This window comes from Halichoeres trimaculatus, unplaced genomic scaffold, assembly GCF_033239565.1.
Source record: "Halichoeres trimaculatus isolate MK-OKI-2021-1 unplaced genomic scaffold, fHalTri1.1 fHalTri1_scaffold_11, whole genome shotgun sequence".
NCBI classification, from domain to species: Eukaryota; Metazoa; Chordata; class Actinopteri; order Labriformes; family Labridae; genus Halichoeres; species Halichoeres trimaculatus.
This window is the reverse complement of record NW_027437189.1, coordinates 5,041,797-5,060,651: the sequence shown is the minus strand read 5'-3', so window position 1 is coordinate 5,060,651 and position 18,855 is coordinate 5,041,797. Positions and strand designations below refer to the sequence as shown.

Here is an 18,855-nt window from a genome sequence, read left to right as displayed (position 1 = left end):
TTGTCTTATTTTCAGTAGAAAATGTCTTTTTAGACTTGATATGAGCCAAATTCACCAGATCAGACCAGAATAAATGTCTTGTTTTAAGTTATTCAAAGACAAAATGAGGTCTGAGCTGCTTAAAACAAGTTTAAAAAAATCTGCCGATGGAACAAGAAGAAGTTTCTTGTATTAAGACATTATTCTCGTTACAAGCAAATTTTTGTGCAAGTAGTGAGCGAGTACAATAAGACAGTTTTTACTTAGAATAAGACAAAAACACTTATTAAGATTTGTTTTTTGTTTTTTTGCAGTGTGTTTCTTTTTTAATTTCGTAAAAGTCTGTTTTTTTGGCAGGGTGTGTACGTGAATCCCGGTCTTTCTGCAGCCAGCCTCAAGCGGATCCTCGATGAACAGCAACTTTTCCCTCTCTGCAAAGGCTTCATTTTTTTAAACTGGATGTTGCCCCTTGGTCAATTATGCTGCTATGCTGTCACGCTTTTTGGTAGCTGACGTGGCTATTACCATCTGGCTTACACGCCACCTACCAAGAAGGGAACAGTTGACCATGGAAACACAAACAGGATCAGGCTTTACCCATCCAGACTGGAACCAAACTGCACTGGAATGAGGCTTGAGCTAGCTCAAAGTCTACCACTGGATTTCTTTCATTTGGACGCCAATCAATCTTTATTTATGAAGAGTCAAATCATTACAAACATTATCTCAGAATAAAACCTGGGATAAAACCAAAAAGTTTAACAGGTCTGTTAATGTTAGAACACATATCCGTAAGAGCTCCCAATGTACTGGGTCTTAAGCTCAGTGTTTTGGCATATGCTGTCTGGGTTTTGTAGCCAGAAGAGACCAAATGTCGGATAAAAGAGCAGGTAAGAAGGAGTTAATGAACTATTTCCTTTCACTGTGATCAAATTTCAATAAGAAAACCTTTTTTTTTTTTATCCATTTACCCTTTTTTTTTTGTTCCCATTGTTGGAGCAGACACTTACTGACCTCTGTTGCAGGGACCATGCTCACAGGTGCTGACGATTAGGTCCTAATTAGGGTTCTGATTGGTAGCACATGTAGCTGGGTATTTCCAAAAACTAATATCCCCTCATACATTTTTAAAAATAATTTTGTCCACACGCACCGGGAAAATCCGCCAATAAATTCTGCTTGAAACATGCTAATTCCATATTTGGCAGTGTTTTTCAGACATAAAACTTGTTCCAGCCAATCAGAGTAAACCTTGGTCGTTCAACTGAGAACCAAAAACTCTGTTTTCTGACGTATACATGAAGCCATGAAACCAGAGTTTTCAGGAAAAAAAAATAATGAAGTAAAACTGTGGTTTCATGTGGATGACAGGTCTAAAAGTTTAAAAATATATGTTTTTTTTCCCACACCCTAGGCTACATGTGGACATTGCCTTGGTTCTGAAGCCGAGAGTTGATCTATCAATCCATTTCCTTCTAGTTAGAAAGGATCAGGTTGTCCAAGAGACGCCTGTTGTCCCTCTTTTAAAACTTTCCAGCTGTTTCCAAAAAATCCTTGGGTGTTCTCAACCAAATGGGAAATTTAGCAAGCTCCACAGGATCTCCTTTTCCTTTCTTTTGACATTCCTGGAAGACTTCCTGATGAGTTGCCTGGACCACCTTAGGGGCCGTTTACACGACAACGGTTTTAGGGTGAAACGCAAAAGTTTTGTTGCGTTTCAACCTCGTGTTTACACGGAAACAACGTTTCAGCCAACCTAAAATGCAAACTTTTGAAAACGGCCTCCAGAGTGGGATTTTTCTGAGACGTTCACAACACCGTTGCCATGTAAACAGTAAGCCGGCGTTTTCAGTGGAAACGCTGACGTCACACTCCGCTTCGAGCGCGCGCATACAACAGGACAACAGTACTATTGTTACGATCGCCGCGAACTACCGTGTTGGGCTTGTGCTGCTGAATCTGCTGAATCTGCTGACTGTCTTCATACAAAATGTGCATCTGTTGCGCCACTTTTTAACTTTGTATTCCCCAATACATCAGATGATCGGCTCAACTCTACTTAGGTGGAGATCTACCAAAAGCGGCTTCTGGACAAGACAGTTATAGCACCACCTGCAGGCCTGGCATGCTTACTACAGCGTTTTCAGTCCATCTGCGTTTCCGTGTAAACAGAGATTTTTTTCACTGTAATTTCACAGCGTTTTAGCGTTTTCAGATGAAACATTGTCGTGTAAACGGGGCTGCAACCTGCACCTTTATCCTGAAGTCCCCTTCTAAATAGACCTGCTCATCATCTGGAGCAGCTCCCAAAACCTCTCCAATTGGCTTCTCTTGAAGTGAAAGAGGAGCAGCTTAACCCCAAACCAAAGCTCCTTACCCGCTCTGAGCCGGGCCGCCCTGGCAGAGAGGAGACTCTTTCTGGCTCCTTGTGTTTTGGGTCCCATCCGTTTGACTCAACACAAAACTAAGACCAAAGGAGATGAGTGGAAGGAATTCGACTGGTATTGCTCCATGGATTGAGCTTTATTTACACTTTAAGCTTGAGAACTGAACCATAAAGACATCAAAATATGTGCAGAAGCATAAATCAAGTAAAGAAATTTGATCACTCCATGTTGGTCAGGTTTTACACCAATCTGTTTTGTTTTACTCTTCAAACCCCACGGGTACGTCCATTTATCAAACTGAATCAGTGTTTCTAACATGCTGTTGAAGTAAAAAAAACTGCTGGATGGTTCAAAGGCCCAGAGACGTCCACTTCTGAAGGACGATCTGTGGGATTTATCTCCTGTGACTGAGAGTCTAACCGTTTCCCCATGATCCTCCTCCCAGCCTTTGATAACTCGACTCTCCTGCCGTCAAACCAGCACTTTCCTCTTCATGGTCAGCCTGTAGATGATTTGGTACCCGTCGTCCCAGCCGTAGAGCTGCTTCTCTTCAGGGTTGTATTTCAGACTTGCGTGGGCGCCGTACCTCCTGGGGAAGTACAGCAACGGCGCCTCCTCGCTGACTATCATGTCATTGACGTCAAAAAGGCACTGAACCCTGGACCGGCTCGCCAGGCGGGTGTTATAGACGACATAGACGGTCCCGCAGATGATGAAAGCAGCTTCTGCGTTCTCTCGAGGGCATCTGGTGTCCCAGATTTGCTCTATATCGAGTGTGGCGGCGTCCATCTTTGCGAGGTGGATGTTCGGTTCACTGTCGCTGGTGGCGTAAAGAAGCCAGAGGCCTTCGTCGTCCGCAGCGAGGTCTGCGACAGTCTCCGGGTTGAGATTGTACACCGGAGCGTGGCTCTCCACTGGGAACATGGCGATGTCTGTCACGGCGCCGCTCTTCAAGTCGAATCGAACCACCTGCACATCTGACTCACCCTCCTCCTGCTGGATGTAGTACAGGTAACCGTTAAAAACGGCGCTGCCAGGGCCGCTGAAGTCAGACGGGAGCTTGATCCGTCTGCTGCTGGAGACGCCAGGGGAGCTGGAGAAGTCACGGACAGAGTTGAACTGGTAGACGCCGTCCCCTGATGTCCCGTTAAAGACATAAACCTTTGAAGACCTGGGATCTCTGGTCCACATACCCTTAGGACTGCCCACTCTCTTCAGGATCTTCACGGATCTGATGCCAGAGAGGATTTCCACACAGTCTGCAAACAGAAACACAGAGAGAGAACAAGAAGCAGAGGTTGTGATTCAGTAAATCTCTCCAGAGGAACATGTTCTCGATTGATTGTCTTCCCGTCCGGTCACAGAGAAGACGTCATGCTTCTTGTTGAGATGAAGTGCTTTCCAAGGCCTGCACGGCGTTTTAATAAAAGAGCAGATGTCTTTTCAATTTTACAGCAGTTCATCTTCTGCTCTGATGAGTAAACCTGGACTGAGTCATTTTAACTCGAAACATAACAGAGCGTCAGTCCAGGCAGCCGAGGAGAGCGGGGCGAAGGCTGTTTGGAGGAGAGTCAACACAAAACAAATCACATTTACATCCACGTACTGAGAGTCAGGGGTACATTTTTATAAATTCAAACTTATTAAGAGATAAAATACAAAATAATTACCATTACGTGGCACCAGCCCACCCTCAGTTTTGATTGGCTGCCTCAATGCAGGGTTTATACATCCAGATTGATGATTTCTTACAGTTACTGTTTTAAATTGTCTCTAAGAAAAGATTTAACTCCTAAAAGAGTTCAGTTTAGAGGGATTATAATAATTCCATCAATTTCAAATTAATTTGGATTTACAAAAGCTTGTTAAAGATGTAAAATCTTTTAGAAATGTTGATGTTGGTCAGGTAGATACTCTTTTTACGTATTTTGTGTTCTTTTGGGTTTGGGATTTTTTTGTGTATCTTAAGTTTTTTATTTATTCTTTGTGATTCTTGTTGTGTGTCTTCTCTGTTTCCTGTTTGATTCAGTAGCTCTTGTTTCTTGTAGTTTTGGTTCTTGTGTAGGTCTTTTGTTTTGGATTTATCTTGTCTCTGTCTTGATTTTCCTTGTGTCTGGTTTAGTCTATGTCCACATGTAGCTGGGTATTTGGGAAACCGCTTTTTTTTTTTTTTAATACGTTTACGCCTGTCGTTCACACGTAACGCAGCTTTACGTCGCTAAAAGAGATGTTTTCTGAAAACTCCGGTCAAAGTGAAGATTTTGTAAAACTCTGGTTGTTATGGTTTCATCATGTGGATACCGGTAAACGATAGCCGCACTTAACGTAGATTTGCCCGCTGCTTGTGGACAAAAGTATTTATAAAAACGAACGACAGGGATACTCATTGTGGAAAATACCTGGTTGAGGAGGCCTTAGTTCTCCATAGTTGTGTCCCAATTCAGGGGCTGCAGCCTACGGAGGCTGGATTTGAAGCCCGATTACGTCACAGCGGTGCTTCGGAGGCTGTCCCAATACGGAGGCTCCTCCAAATGCGGCCGACGAATCCGTCTTCCATCTCGGGGGCCGCGAAGGACGGGTTCGGTGAATCCTTCATAGCCTCACATATCCCAAGATTCATTGCGCATGAACGCCAAAGATGATGGACACGGCCGAACTCCAAAAGGAGTCCTGATTTATTCAGATAAGAAGGATTTCTGGCAACAACTATGTGAAGTGTTTCTATAACATCAAAGAATATTTTGTTTTTCTGCGTAAAAATGTGTTGTTTGGGCTCTTTTCAAGTTATATACTGATGAAACCAGTTCTTTATAAATGTTCTCATTATTATATTAAAATATGTTCATAAATGTAAATTCTCTTGAGAAAAAAACTTAAAAAAAACATTATTATTATTTTTTCTTTTACAGGGAATTCAAAAAAAGACATTAAATCATTTCAGCAGCTTGTATTTTAGACTTTTTTATTTATCATCCCCCCAAGCACTTGATCAAATGTTGAAAATGCACGTTGTCACCTTACTCTCATGTAAATGGTGGTTCTATACTAAAAATAATGATAATAATAATGACAATGCAAAGTAATAAAAAGATAGTAAAAATCATCCTGTTTTAAATGTGAGGTTTGGTTTACGTGTGTTTAAAAGTAATGTAAGCCTGACAGGTGAGGGCGGCACTGTGTGACATCAAGGGTGGCAAACAGGAAATGCTTCGTAGACCAGACCGTCTCAATTCAGTTCGGCCTTTGCGGTCTACACAGGCTATAAAGGCCGGGTCCTCCGAAGGCTACAGCCTCCGTAGGCTGCAGCCCCTGAATTGGGACACAGCTCATGTGTTTTCCTCCCGTTTGATTGCCCGTCATGTGTTTCACCTGTGTCTTGTTTCACACCTGTGTTTGATTGCTCCCCTGTCTATATAAGCTGTGTTCCAATCCAGGGTCTGCAGCCTACAAAGGCCTCAGCCTTCAGGGAAAACACGTGATAAATTTTCCTTTTACACTTTTAACAAACCAGGTGTCCACATTCTGAATTTTAAAAAAGGGGGAAATTAAAGCTATAAAGCAAATTCAGGCGGGACACCTACTGATTCAAATTTATCCAAGTCTTTGCCTACAAAACAATATTGTTTACAAAGTTGACAGAAAATATCCTTTTTCAAAGCAAACTCAAATGTTGCATGTGTGCCCACTGCACACGTGTCTCACACCCAATTTGTTTCAAAATGTAATCCTGCTCAATAATCCCTGTTTTTATCAAATGTACCAGTAATCTGATTACATTTTTTGTATCCTTTTAACATAACACCATCACATGTAATCCATTACTCCCCAATCCTGCTTTTCAGCAATGTTGCCAACCTAGCAACTTTGTATCTATGTTCAGCAATTTTTCACAAGCTAATGGCAAATCTAACAACTTTTTCTGGGTCACTTTTGTCAAGCTGGGATAAAGAAGGAGGGTTTCTATTTAAGTAGGGGGGTTGGTCACCACCCTTTGCAGCCCAGTTGTGAAAAAAAAAATGCTAAACAGCTCTCAGGAGCGGCAAAAACACACTACAGTGCCCGAAACTTGTCTGAAGTGCCTTCGACGGGGAAGAGAGCACGCTGTATTTACCTTTTCTTTCTGTGCTCATGGTGTGTTTTAGGGATGTTAGAGACAGCAAACAGCTACTTTCTTTACTGAGGATGTGGCAGCACTGGCATTTCCACCTCATGTTCACTAAGGCTGTCATTTTTTACTTGAGTTTCAAACATTCATTCGGACACGAGGTGAAAGTTCATGTTGAAAAAGTGACAGCTCTAAGGTCACAGATGAGAAACATGATGACACTGCAGCTTTGAAGAAAAACCGTCATCCCGTTGCTGAGAACTTTAAAAACTCATTGAAAAGTCAGAAACTTTGCAGATATTTACATCCATTAAATTCAGGAACTTAAATGTTTACAGTGCTTTGTTTGGATCTGACAGACACTGTTTAGTATCTCTGTGGTTTCACCATCTTTGTTCAGACACACCCGGTTATGAAATCTAATTCAAAGCATTAAGTCCCGTCTGATTTTCCTGTTTCCCTCTGAAAAACATCCTGATATGGAAGCCAGGACAACACAGCACTTTATTTTATTTTATTGAGACTCAAAACCAAACTGGAAAGGATCCAGCTGGGGAAAAAGCAGCCTCTCAAACACTCTTCAAACTTGTGTTGTGAAGCCAAATTTTGTTTGAATCCACTTTAAATAACTCCTGACTCAAGAGGAGATCCCACAACATTTATTTCTATAAGCAAGATCCAAAAAATAGTTGTTTGAGGCTGAAACTGCAAATATTGCAGATATTTGGTGTGTGAAATTATGGGGTGCTGATTGTGAAGTTGCACAATCTACAAACAACATTTCTCCACATATAGCTTTAGAGCATCACCTTTTCTGCAGATTATATTTGTGGAATATATTTGTTAAATATTACACATAAATGTTTACTGTTCTATGTAATTTTTAAATGTTATAAATAGATTTCCTTATTCTAAATATTTAGCTACATTTATAAACATTAAGTTTTCATACTAAATATTTAGCTAAGACTAAATATTTATCAAAGATTCAACTTCAACTTTACTTTATTTATATCCGAGGGTAGATTTGTCTTGTGGACAGAGTGATCACATTTATGACACAAACAATAAACGCATCAAACCTTGGTCAGAGTGAAGACATAAAGTGCACAGTGTTTCACCATGTATATATTTAGCAGCATGGGTCAGTAAAATAAATAAATCAGATAAATGTTACGCAAATATTTCTAAATATTTTGCAAAAAATTGTGTTAAATATTTGCAAAGGTTTTCTAAATATTTGGTCAACATTTCAACATTTGTTTGCAAAGATTTTTTTTTTACATTTGCAAATATATTACTAAATATTTAAGCAAGATTTCTAAATCTTGAGGTACAATCTCTTAATATTTAGCTAACATGCAAATTCACACTCCCGCCCGCCGGAAGTACCAAAATAAAAGTTGGAGGAAGTGATCCTGGCAAGCGGATTTTGAGAAAGTCAAACACAGTCGGCTAAATCAGCCGTTAGAAAAAAATAAATGGCACTTTTGAAGATCCTCTGGCCGACACTGAAGAAGTAGAACTTTGACAACTTTGCTTCTTCAAACTTTTATTTTTCTGCTGCCAGTGGGCAGGAGTGTGAATTTGGTTATGGTAAAATCTTGACTGAATATTAAAAAAATCTTTGCTCAAGATTTAGTCTTTGCTAAATATTTAAAAAAAACTGAATGTTTAGAAACATAGCTAATGTAATGTTTAATAATTAGACATGACATTTAATATTTACAGTTTAACAGTTTCATTTTACACAAGCAAGAATTTAGACAGAAGGAGAAACCTAGTTAGTGCGATAACAGTGCTACAAGTTATTTGGCTGCAGGTGCTGCCATTTGTAGGATTTTTTTTTTTAAACTTAATATTGTAGAATAATCTAGCCAAAAAAAAACCAATTAATTGCTGCTCCTTCAACAACATTAAGTAATTAGTGCTGAAAATTCACTAAGATCTGGGTCTGAGACCTTCTGACTCATTCTCCCCCTGAGGGCAAAGAGGAGAAGGCTCAGATTAAGTGTCTAAGTGTTCCCTGAACAGATGAGTCTTCAGACATTTCTTTAAGTAGAAAGGGACTCTGTGGATCGTATAGAGTTAGGTAATTCATTCCACCATCTGGGAACAACAGAGGAGAAGAGTCTGGCTAGAGATTTGGAGCCGCGCTGGGCTGGGAGCACCAGGCGTCTTTCACAAGCAGAGAGTAGAGGACCAGAAGGAGAGTAGACCTGGATGAGGGACAGCCAGTGAAGTGACGTGCTGTTTTAGGCTGGTTAGAGACCAGATGTGCTGCTGCATTCTGGGTAATCTGCAGAGGTTTAAATGTACATGTAGATTTAGATAGATATTTAGATAAAACATTCAACATTTATATATGATATTTGACAAATATATTTCTCTAAATCTGAATAAAAAGTGATGTTTTGGAGCTAATTGTGGAGAAATGTTATGTGTAGTGTGTGCAACTTTACAGCAAGCGCACCACATGAAAAACTGTTTATGTTTCTGCACCTCCTTTAGACGAGTTACAGCGTATAAAAACAAGGAGCAACAAAGATCAGATACTGAGTGAAAATGTGTTGACAGCTGAGGGTTGTAAACTCCGCTGTTGGGTTGTTGTCAATCTAATGAAAACACGTCCACTCAGCCCTGACAGAGCAGATTAAAGTCTGTACTGTTCACGTCTTCAGCAGAAACACCTGAGGACATTTTATACGTCAGGAATGTTTGAAGTGATGAAGACGTGATAAAGTTTTCAGGCCTACGAGCAGAACTCGTGTGCTGGGGCGCGTGGTGTGTTTGTAATTTGGAAAAACGACAGCATAGTTATGAAAAGTGTTAAATGAATGTAATTATGATAATTTAATTTAGATTTATATCCCTGGCTGACACAGTTTGTTCCATTTGCATGATTCAGTGAGTTTCCACTATGAAGCTGAAATGTTATTTGCAAGATAACATTTAGAAAACATCAAACAGCCTGCAGCAGTCAATATCTGGCGCTCCAAATTAAGGCGAATCTAAAGCAGTCAGGGAGAAATAGGACGCAGAGGCTCATTACAGGAAGAGGAATCAGTGCAGCACACAGAGAGGCGGAGAGGGCCGGCGCTCTGCAGGAGGGTCAGGTTCGACTAAAACACACCAACAAAGGATGTTCCCTCCTGCACACAGATCTGCTGGGTTTGTGTTGGGTCACTAAACAGACCTTCACAATGGATCGCTGTGTGCCGAGCGCACTCATGAGAACACGAGCTCACAGTGTATCGCCACAGCTTCAGGGCAGCTTCCTGTCTGCAGCACGGAGACGACTCAGGAATGAACAAGAGGTCTCAGAGACAGAGAGGAGGAAGGCGTTACGTAGCGACTTAGCAGCATTAGCATTCACGGCAGCGCCTCTTTGATATTACCTCATAATTCCTGGATTTATTCCTCATTGATCGAGTTATTCAGCCGGCTGAATCAATGTGTGTGTCATTCGCTTTGTATTATGAGTCAGGATAAACAGCAACAAAGAGATTTACTGATCAGCCATTAAGGGTTCAGCTTCTGGAACAAATTAAGAGCGAAGATATAGATGTTTTGCTTAATGTGCTCATAAACTTCTCCTTTCGTGTGGATTTGAGCAGCTCCTTTGGATAAAGTGGAGCCGTTTGTCTCTGTGTCCTGTGCGTGGAGAAGAGTTTATAACACAAACACAAAATTAAGGCTGACCAAGCAGCAGGAAACCAAAGAGGAAGTGCAAAAAAAAGAAGGGGCAGTACCTGAAGTGTCCACACGGGGCAGGGAAGTCTTTGTGGAGATTGTACCAATCAAGGAAGTGACGTATTGAGAAAAAAAAAAGTGGTTGCACGACGTCTTCCAACCAGGAGAGGGCAGTATGACATTAGGATCTGTTTTTATTTTACTTTAAATACAAGAAAAATAGCGCTTTGCCGTTGTTTCCACTACAACCAGAATCGCCCACAACTTGAGTAAAAATCTCGTCCCAGGATTTGGCAGAAGGAGGGAGGACTGTCACCGACGGTAACCATGGAAACCCCTAACATTTTAAGAGCTGAACCATCATTTTGACGGCCATTACTGTTGTTTTCAGCAGCGTTGAAATATTGTATGTTATAAATTTGTACACCCAGAGGCTGCAATGATAAGACCAATTCGTAATACTTGTGTTTTTATTCAATGGTCAACAGGGCCGGTTATTGCTATAGGCAATGTGGACAACCGCCCAGGGCACAATCTACGTAAGGACACGTGTCGTTCGTGAACATTTAGTTTAAAGCGAACAAATCATCTGGGTGAATGAACTGAACCGAATCCCAAACTGAGAAGTTTTGTACATTTTTCAACCTCAGTTGCGCTCTCCTCTCCCATCTTCTGTCTCTCTCTCTTTAACCTCTGAGTCGCCCAAGCCCACCCTCCCTCTTCCTTTCCTGCTAGTGAAACATACTGACTGAGGCATACTCTGTTGGGAGCCTTGTGTCGTTCAGTGTACCCCTACATCTCGCTCACGTGTCTTCAAATCCAGGGAAAGAGTAAATATTCTATTAAACATCATATATATTTCGCTCAGGGTGCAAAAGTAGCCAGGACCGCCCCTGCGGGTCAAACTGTCGGCCATGACCTCGCCAACTCAAAACAGACAGGAACAAAACACCGAAAGTAAATTATCATCTCCAGCTCGTTTGCACACACACCTGCCCTCCCTCCTGCTGCTCTTTGACTTCTGCATTGAACACAGAGCTGAAGCCCCATTTCCACCAAGCAGTCCGGTTTAGATCTGTACGGTTTGGCTCAGGTTGGCTCGGTTAAGCTTGGCCCTGTTTGAATGTCCACAACCAACCGTGCCCCCTTGTGGTAGGTGGCGTGTGAACCAGATGCCGATAGCTGCATCAGTTATACAACAGCCTGATGCCATAGCAGCGTGGCACAGAGTACCTCACTAATAAATCCAACGAAGAAGAAAAATGTGACACAGTTAACAAAGAGCAAATATGGAAGACATCCAGCATTTCGTCCTCTCTGTGATCGGCATGTAGCTCTTTGATACAAAGAACAATCAAGCTTTGTTTCAGAGAAGTCTGTGTGCTGCCAGGAGAAATGCAACCGCTGTCACACAGGAAGTGATGATTCTTTCAACCAATCAAAGGTCTGCAGTGTTGTAGCTCCACCTTACGGGGGGAAGGGTCCCAAAAAAAACTGGAATGGCTCGTCTCAGTTATTTGAGGATCTGTCTGGGGATAAGTCAGTGGAAATGCCATAAAATGTGTCCCATGCCAAGACAAACTGGAATAAACTGCTTGGTGGAAACAGGGCTTAACAGCAGAGCTGTTACAGTATGAGCCCCGTACCAGGGACTTCTGGGAAAGAATTGAAATAAAGAAACTTCCAAAAAAAAAAAGCCAAATGAGTGAATAAAAACTTTTTGTTGAAATTTGTTGATTTGTCAGAATTTTAGTGTTTCCACTATTACTAAATAAAAGCTACTATCTTACATTGCAATATCACGGCTTTACACAATTCTTGGTGAAATGGAAACGCAGCTAATGATAAAGCTTGTTCAGCAAAAATGACACCATAGAAGAAGAAGGGTATCGACAGTCAAGGCCTGGAATGGCTTTGACCGGAAGTATCTTCTTGGGAGCCAAAACGCAGGCTATAGTACCCCCCTGGTTGGAGAAACTCATAAACCTGTATGTGCTTTTTTTTTTTTTCTTCTGGCCCCAATCTGTAAAGAAAAGTCTGTGCACACGACTGCGACGGCAAAGATCGATCTGCGATTCCACCAATCAGAAATGATCATCTTGCAGGTCTTGCTTCCTAAAGTTCCTGGACTTCTGGAAAGTGAAAACTTCAGACCCTAGTTCCTGCAGTTGAAAAGCACATATTGCTTTAAAAAGTTCCTAATTTGGGGGAAAGTTCCTATGATCAAAGAGTGGGACATATTTGGAGTTTGGATTTCAGACAGGATGTTAGGAGGTTGATTTCACTCTCTTATATAACTGTTAAAAAGTTTCTATGAAAGCTTTAGTGCAATCCGCTCACATAAAGTCCACTGGGCTTTATGGGAATTAAAAACTGTACATTTTAGGTATTAAAGAGATTTAAAGTTCCTGATTTATCTGAATAAATGACTGTGAGCAGCAGGTATATCTCTGAGCTGTTTGCAGCAGCACGTCTTTGGATCTAAAGATTATGTTTTTCAAACATCTCACACAAAGAAGAGGCCCTGCTGAAATAAACGAGTTTCACCGAACCACATTTCTCCTGGAAAACATGACGGCCCTCAGACTCAAAGCTTGTCCTTAAAGGAGTCTGAACAGCACGCTGTTTGTTCCCAGTTTTCCAGGAGCTTTTCCAGGACAGAAGCCTTGGAAAAGCTGTGGTGTATTCCCTGGTTTGATGTGTAATGTGCCTTTAACTCACTGAGCGTCTGTATGCTATAGACTCTGCCTGTGCCAGAGAGCTGTCTGGATGAAAAAGAGCTCGGAGGCAGCCGCCACGCAGAGAGAAAAGAGAGCGTGTGCTTCTCTGCAGCTCACCAGAGACTCTGGAGCGCACTTCCTCCCAGTCTTCCTCCTCCTCCTCCTCCTCTTCCTCTCCTCTTCTCTCCTCCAGCCCCCAGGCGCCCTGCTCCACCACCTTATCTGCCTTATTGGCACAGGCCTGAGGCGAAGTCTGCGTCTCCACATAGTCCATCTCTCGCTCCACCCGATCCACCCGGACTGAAGCTCCTTCCAGGTCTTTGAACAGCAGGCCGTGCTCCTTGCTCAGAGCGTGGATAGCCTCAGACGTTAGCTTTTTGAAGTCGAGCAGCTCTGTGTGGTAGCGGTGGGTTTGTTCGTGCCAGAACTGCATACGGTCCTAAAAAACACAGACAGAGCAGGGCAAGTGTTGCAATACATCAGAAGTTGTTTTTTACTGGCTCAGTTCAACAACCAAAACAGAAACAAAACAACTCTTTCCACAGCAGAAACTCAAGGAACTGCAAAACTTTGAGCTAAACGCTAATATCAGAACGCTAACATAGCCTGCACATCATGTCTTCATCAGCTTACTGCCAATCTAACCGAGCTTAACTTTGCATTGATACAGTGACTCATTACAACAATGGACAACCATGGTTGGTTATGATCGACTGTATTTTTACACTAAAAGATGAAAGGATAGAGAGACTGATGTACAGATAGATAAATGAATAGAGGATTCTTTAGTTTCCCTAAGGATGTGAAAAGTATCTATCTATCTATCTATCTAGAACAGTGGATGAACTGATGTGTGGGTAGATTAAAAAAAGATGGATAAATAATTAAATAAATGGATTAGATAGATGATAATTAATGGATGGACAGATAAAGAGCAGGTAGATGGATAAAGATAATGGATGGCTTAATGGATATAGAAATAAATAAATATTAAAATGGATGGATGGATGGATGGATGGATGGATGGATGGATGGATGGATGGATGGATGGATGGATGGATGGATGGATGGATGGATGGGTTAAAAACTGATGGACAGGTGGATAGAAAAGGATGGTGAAAACAAAATAAAGGCAGAAATGGATTGTGGTTGGGTAGATAATGGATGGACTGATGGATGGATGGAGAATAGACAAATTATTTGAAAGGTTGATTAATGGATGATGGATAGATGCATTAAAGGATGGATGGATGAATGAATGGTTTAATGGATTGAAGGAAAGATGGATTGATGGATGGATGGATGATGGATGGATTCATGGATGAATAGATGAACGGATGGATCAATGGATTGAAGGAAAGAAGGATGGATGGATGGGAATGATGGGTGGATAATTGGAAGATGAATGGATGATAGATGAATTAATGGATCAATGGTTGGGAGAAAAGACAGATGGATGGATGGACGGTTGGATGGGTTTTTGAATAGATTGATGATGGATGGATCGATAAATGAACTGATCGATGGATTAGAGGAAAGACAGATGGATGATGGATTGATATATGGATAGACGGATAAATGGATGGATAAATTGATTAATGGATGGATTGTTGGATGGACTAATAGATGATGGCTAAGGAATGGATGGATGGATTGGTGGATGAACAGATAATTGGTAGATGAATGAAAAGATGGATGGAAGGATAGAGGAATGGATTCATGGATGGATAGATAAATGAATGGATCAATGTTTTGGAGGAAAGACGGATGGATGGATGGATGGATGGATGGATGGATGGATGGATGGATGGATGGATGGATGGATGGATGGATAGATGGATGGATGGATGGATGGATGGATGAATGGACTATGGATGAATTGATGGATGGATGGATGGATCCGAGGAAAGACAGATGGATAGACAGATAAATGGATGGATAAATGGTTAGATGGACGAATAGATGATGGCTGATGAATGGATGGACCGTTGGATGGGTTTTTGGATAGATTGATGATGGATGAATGGATGGATGAATGAACTGATTGATGGATTGGAGGAAAGACAGATGGATGATGGATGGATAAATGGATGGATAAATTGATCAATGGATGGATGGTTAGATGGACGAATAGATGATGGTTGATGGATGGATGGATAGATGGATGAATGGATGATTGATGATGGAGGGGTAGATGGGCAGATGGATTGAGGAAAGACGTTTGGATGAATGGATGGATTGCACCATTTAGGCCTTTGTGCCTCTCTTTGGTGATTTGTCAGATCCTTTTCTTGTATTTTCTCATTTTTTCACCACATTTTGCGCTGATTATCACAAAAACAAACACGTTTCTCCTTTTTTCTTTTACTAAAGACTGAGCTGCTGACAGTTTACCTGTATGAAATGCAGGGTGATGTTCACTCCTCAGCCTTTTGATTAAGGTCACCTGTCCATCTGCTTGTTAGCATTAATATCTAATCAGCCAATCACAGGGCAGCCAGACTGAGTAAAGATGATAGAAACAGAAACTTAAATAACCTGTCTCTACATGTATTCACTCCTCAGAACCTGACAGTATCAAACACTCCTCGCTCTTTGTGTCTTTCAAGTGATCCACTCTGCTTTGATGAGTACACTTAAAACTTTGAGACGTGGGCCGCTGAAGGCCGCACATTCAAACAGCTCCTCCTCCACGGGGACACAGAAACACTCCTCAAAAGAGCGAGGTTGATGTAACAACCGGGGTTGAATTGGTCCACAGTGGGTGGGTTCATACCTCCCAACTTCTTATTCAGCTGTAGCCTGAGCTCATCCTCTGTGCCTCCAGCTAGGGCTGCAAACTCCACATGATGAAAACAGATGGAGAGACTCAAAGAGCTGCTCAGAAACGGCCTGTTGTGGACTTCACTGGATGCAGAACAAATCATCACACAGGGGGAGCGCTGCCTGATGTAACTTTGCTAGAGAGTTTGAAGTGTTTTCAGAATGAAAAAAGGAGGATTGGGATCAGGTCTCGGTCTTGTTTCCTGTCATAAAAAATCCCAGATGGTAAAATATGAATCACAGGTGTATTATCATATCACCAAACAACTCAGCGGTGGGTCTGATCCGCGTTGTGACTGTCACCGCGCAGCTGACAGGTAAATTATTCACAGCAGAATGTAATAACCGAAGGCCTCTCCTTTGTCTCCGTGCCGTGGTTTCATTTTCTCACGGCGCCGGCTGTGGGTCTGTGGTCCAAAGGAAATGAAAGTCCAATGAAAACTTGCTGATGATTCTCCGTGTTCACATCAATGCTAGAGTCGGACCAGCAGATTGGAAATGAGACCGGAGGGGAGCCACAGGGGGGCTAAGCTGTAAATAGACAATTCATTTCATGCTGGTAACCGCCTTAGGATTGTCATTTTTGCATTGCGGCATCACGGCTGATGAAAAAAGAAAACCCCTATGCTAAAAAAAACACACTTGATGAATACAGTGGGGAAAATCAGTATTGAACGCATCAACTTTTTTCTCTTTACATTTATTTCCAAAGCTGTGATTTAAACTAAATTTCTCCCAGACATTGGTATTAACTCAAATAATCCACTCGTGAAAACAAATCACATCGTTCAGGTCCATAAATAATAATTATGTGGAATTAAGAGCGACAACACAGGAAAAAAGTATTGAACACACCATGGAAAGGCTGTATACTTTGGCAAGGAAATGCACCGTACCACCTGAAATCTGTCAGTAATTATTACTTGAACTTCCAATTAGTGCAAACCAACATCAGCTGGGCTAGAGCAAATTGATGGTCCTATAAAAAAGGTCGTTTTTTCACCAAGCAGTTAAATAGCACACACCTCATGATGGGTAAAGGCAAAGAGCTCTCTGAAGACATTCACAACCTGATTGTTGCTCAGCATCAGAACAGAACTGGTTACAGACTTATATCAAAGCACCTGAATATTCTAGTTAGCACCGTTGGGGCCATTATTCACAAGTGGAAGAAGCACCACCTTACCATCAACAGGCCACGCACAGGAGCTCCTTGAAGATTTCTGACCAGGGAGTCAGAAAGATAGTCAGAAGAGTACTCAACGAGCCAAGGACCACCCTGAAAGTGCTCCAGAAAAACTTGGAGGCAGCAAGTACAATTGTTACAGAGAAAACAACAGGCAATGCACTTTACCGCCATGGCCTCTATGGACGCTCAGCCTGCAAGACTCCATTCCTCAAGAAAAGGCATGTTGAAGCTGGTTTAAAGTTTGCTAAACAGCATCTTGACAAGCCTGTAGAATACTGGGAGAATGTTGTCTGGTCAGATGAGACCAAAACTGAACTTTTGGGCTGTCATACTACAGACCATGTTTGGAGGAGAAATGGCACTGCACATCAGCCAAAAAACACTACACCAACAGTGAAGTTTGGAGGTGGAAGCATCATGGCATGGGGTTGTTTCTCATCTCATGGTGTTGGCAAACTTCATATAACTGACGGAGCAATGAATGGAGCCATGTATGGGGAAATTCTTGATCTGAATCTGCTGCCATCCACCAGGATGATGAAGATGAGACGTGGCTGGACCTTCCAGCAGGACAACCATCCAAAGCACACGGCAAAGTTGACTCTCAAAGAAAATCAATCTGCACCAAAGAATATTCCAGATTTAAAGATAATCTGTGCAGAGGAATGGGCCAAAATCACACCTGAGCAGTGTGGGTCATTAGTTCAAACATACAAGAAGCTTCTGGAAGCTGTCATTGCAAACAAAGGCTTCTCCACTAAGTATTAGATGAGTCTCAGTTAGCGTGTTCAATACTTTTTTCCTGTGTTATCGTACTTAATTCCACAAAATCATTTTTTGTGTTGAATTGCATCTTTGGAAATAAATGTGTTGACGCGTTCAGTACTTATTTTCCCCTCTGTACATAAGAAGGTTTACTCTAAGGAGACGTTGCTGAAATCTCTCCTGTGTTGAGCCAACAAACGTCAAGAAATGAACTTTCATCCCTTTCCTCCAGCTCTTTGCAGATCATGCTTTGCTTTGTTTGTGTTCTCGATGTCATGGCAGCCAAAAGGTTGCGCTTGTACTCATTACGGATGTGTCATTGCCTGAAAAGCTGCAGGAATTGTAATGTTGTTGGACGGAAACTGCGTGTTGAATGCATCAGCTGATATCCCCCCTGGAGGCCTGGGCAAAGTTGATGAGCTGAGCAAAGATTGCATTAATTGGATTGCATTAGTTAAGATATTAAAATCACATAAAAAGAGGAGGAGGAGGAGGAGGAAGAGGGACAAAAACACCACTTTTTTATGTTTAATGACTTCGCAGAGTCACTTGGGAGGCAGTGATGAATTATGAGGCTATAAAGTTGTTTTTCTTCTTACCTCTATGGCCAGCAGCCTGTTCTCCAGATAATCCATCAGCCCCTGGTAGTAATACTGGGCTCCAGTCAAAGTCCAAGCAGTGGAAACAAGGAAGAGTAACACCGGCTTCATTGTGAGCCGATCAATGGGACGGCTGAGTCTCTGCGTGCGTCCCACTTTTGGAGGATTCTTGAGGTCTCCTCCTGCAGAGCTTCACATCTAAACTCCAAACTCTGAAGAGGAGAGGAGGACAGCGAGCGCGGCAGGCCGCTCGGAGAGTCTCGGAATCTCTGACCGCTCTCACTTTGCTGGAATGTTTTCACAAACTCTCAGGGAGGAGCTCTGAGCCTCTTACCCCTCTCTGTCCTCAGAAAGTGAGAGTGCTGCTCCGCTCCGTGCACGGGATGTGAGTTGTTGCACATGTTGTACACACTGTGATAATACACTAAAGGCTTTTGTCAATAAGCTGTGGGGGAAGGATTTGGATTCTTTCCACTCTGTGAAAAATTCCCAGCAGGAGTTATTTATGATGAAGTGTTTGATGCCTCAGTGTAAGCCACTCTGTCTCCCTCTTCCAGTCCAAAGACGTCTTGTCAGGTTAATTAGTGACTCCAGG

General features: G+C 42.0%; 1 protein-coding gene across 1 annotated transcript; it reads right to left on the bottom strand.

Moving 5' to 3' along the window:
* Positions 1 to 750: 750 nt before the first annotated feature.
* On the bottom strand, positions 751 to 18,571 carry olfml3a (olfactomedin-like 3a). The gene is made up of 3 exons (XM_074680719.1): positions 18,261 to 18,571; positions 13,002 to 13,323; positions 751 to 3,625 (listed from the first exon to the last, which is right to left on the bottom strand). Exons 1-3 carry the CDS (start codon positions 18,369 to 18,371, stop codon positions 2,838 to 2,840), a joined length of 1,221 nt encoding a protein of 406 aa, XP_074536820.1. The 5' UTR covers positions 18,372 to 18,571; the 3' UTR covers positions 751 to 2,837.
* Positions 18,572 to 18,855: the final 284 nt, after the last annotated feature.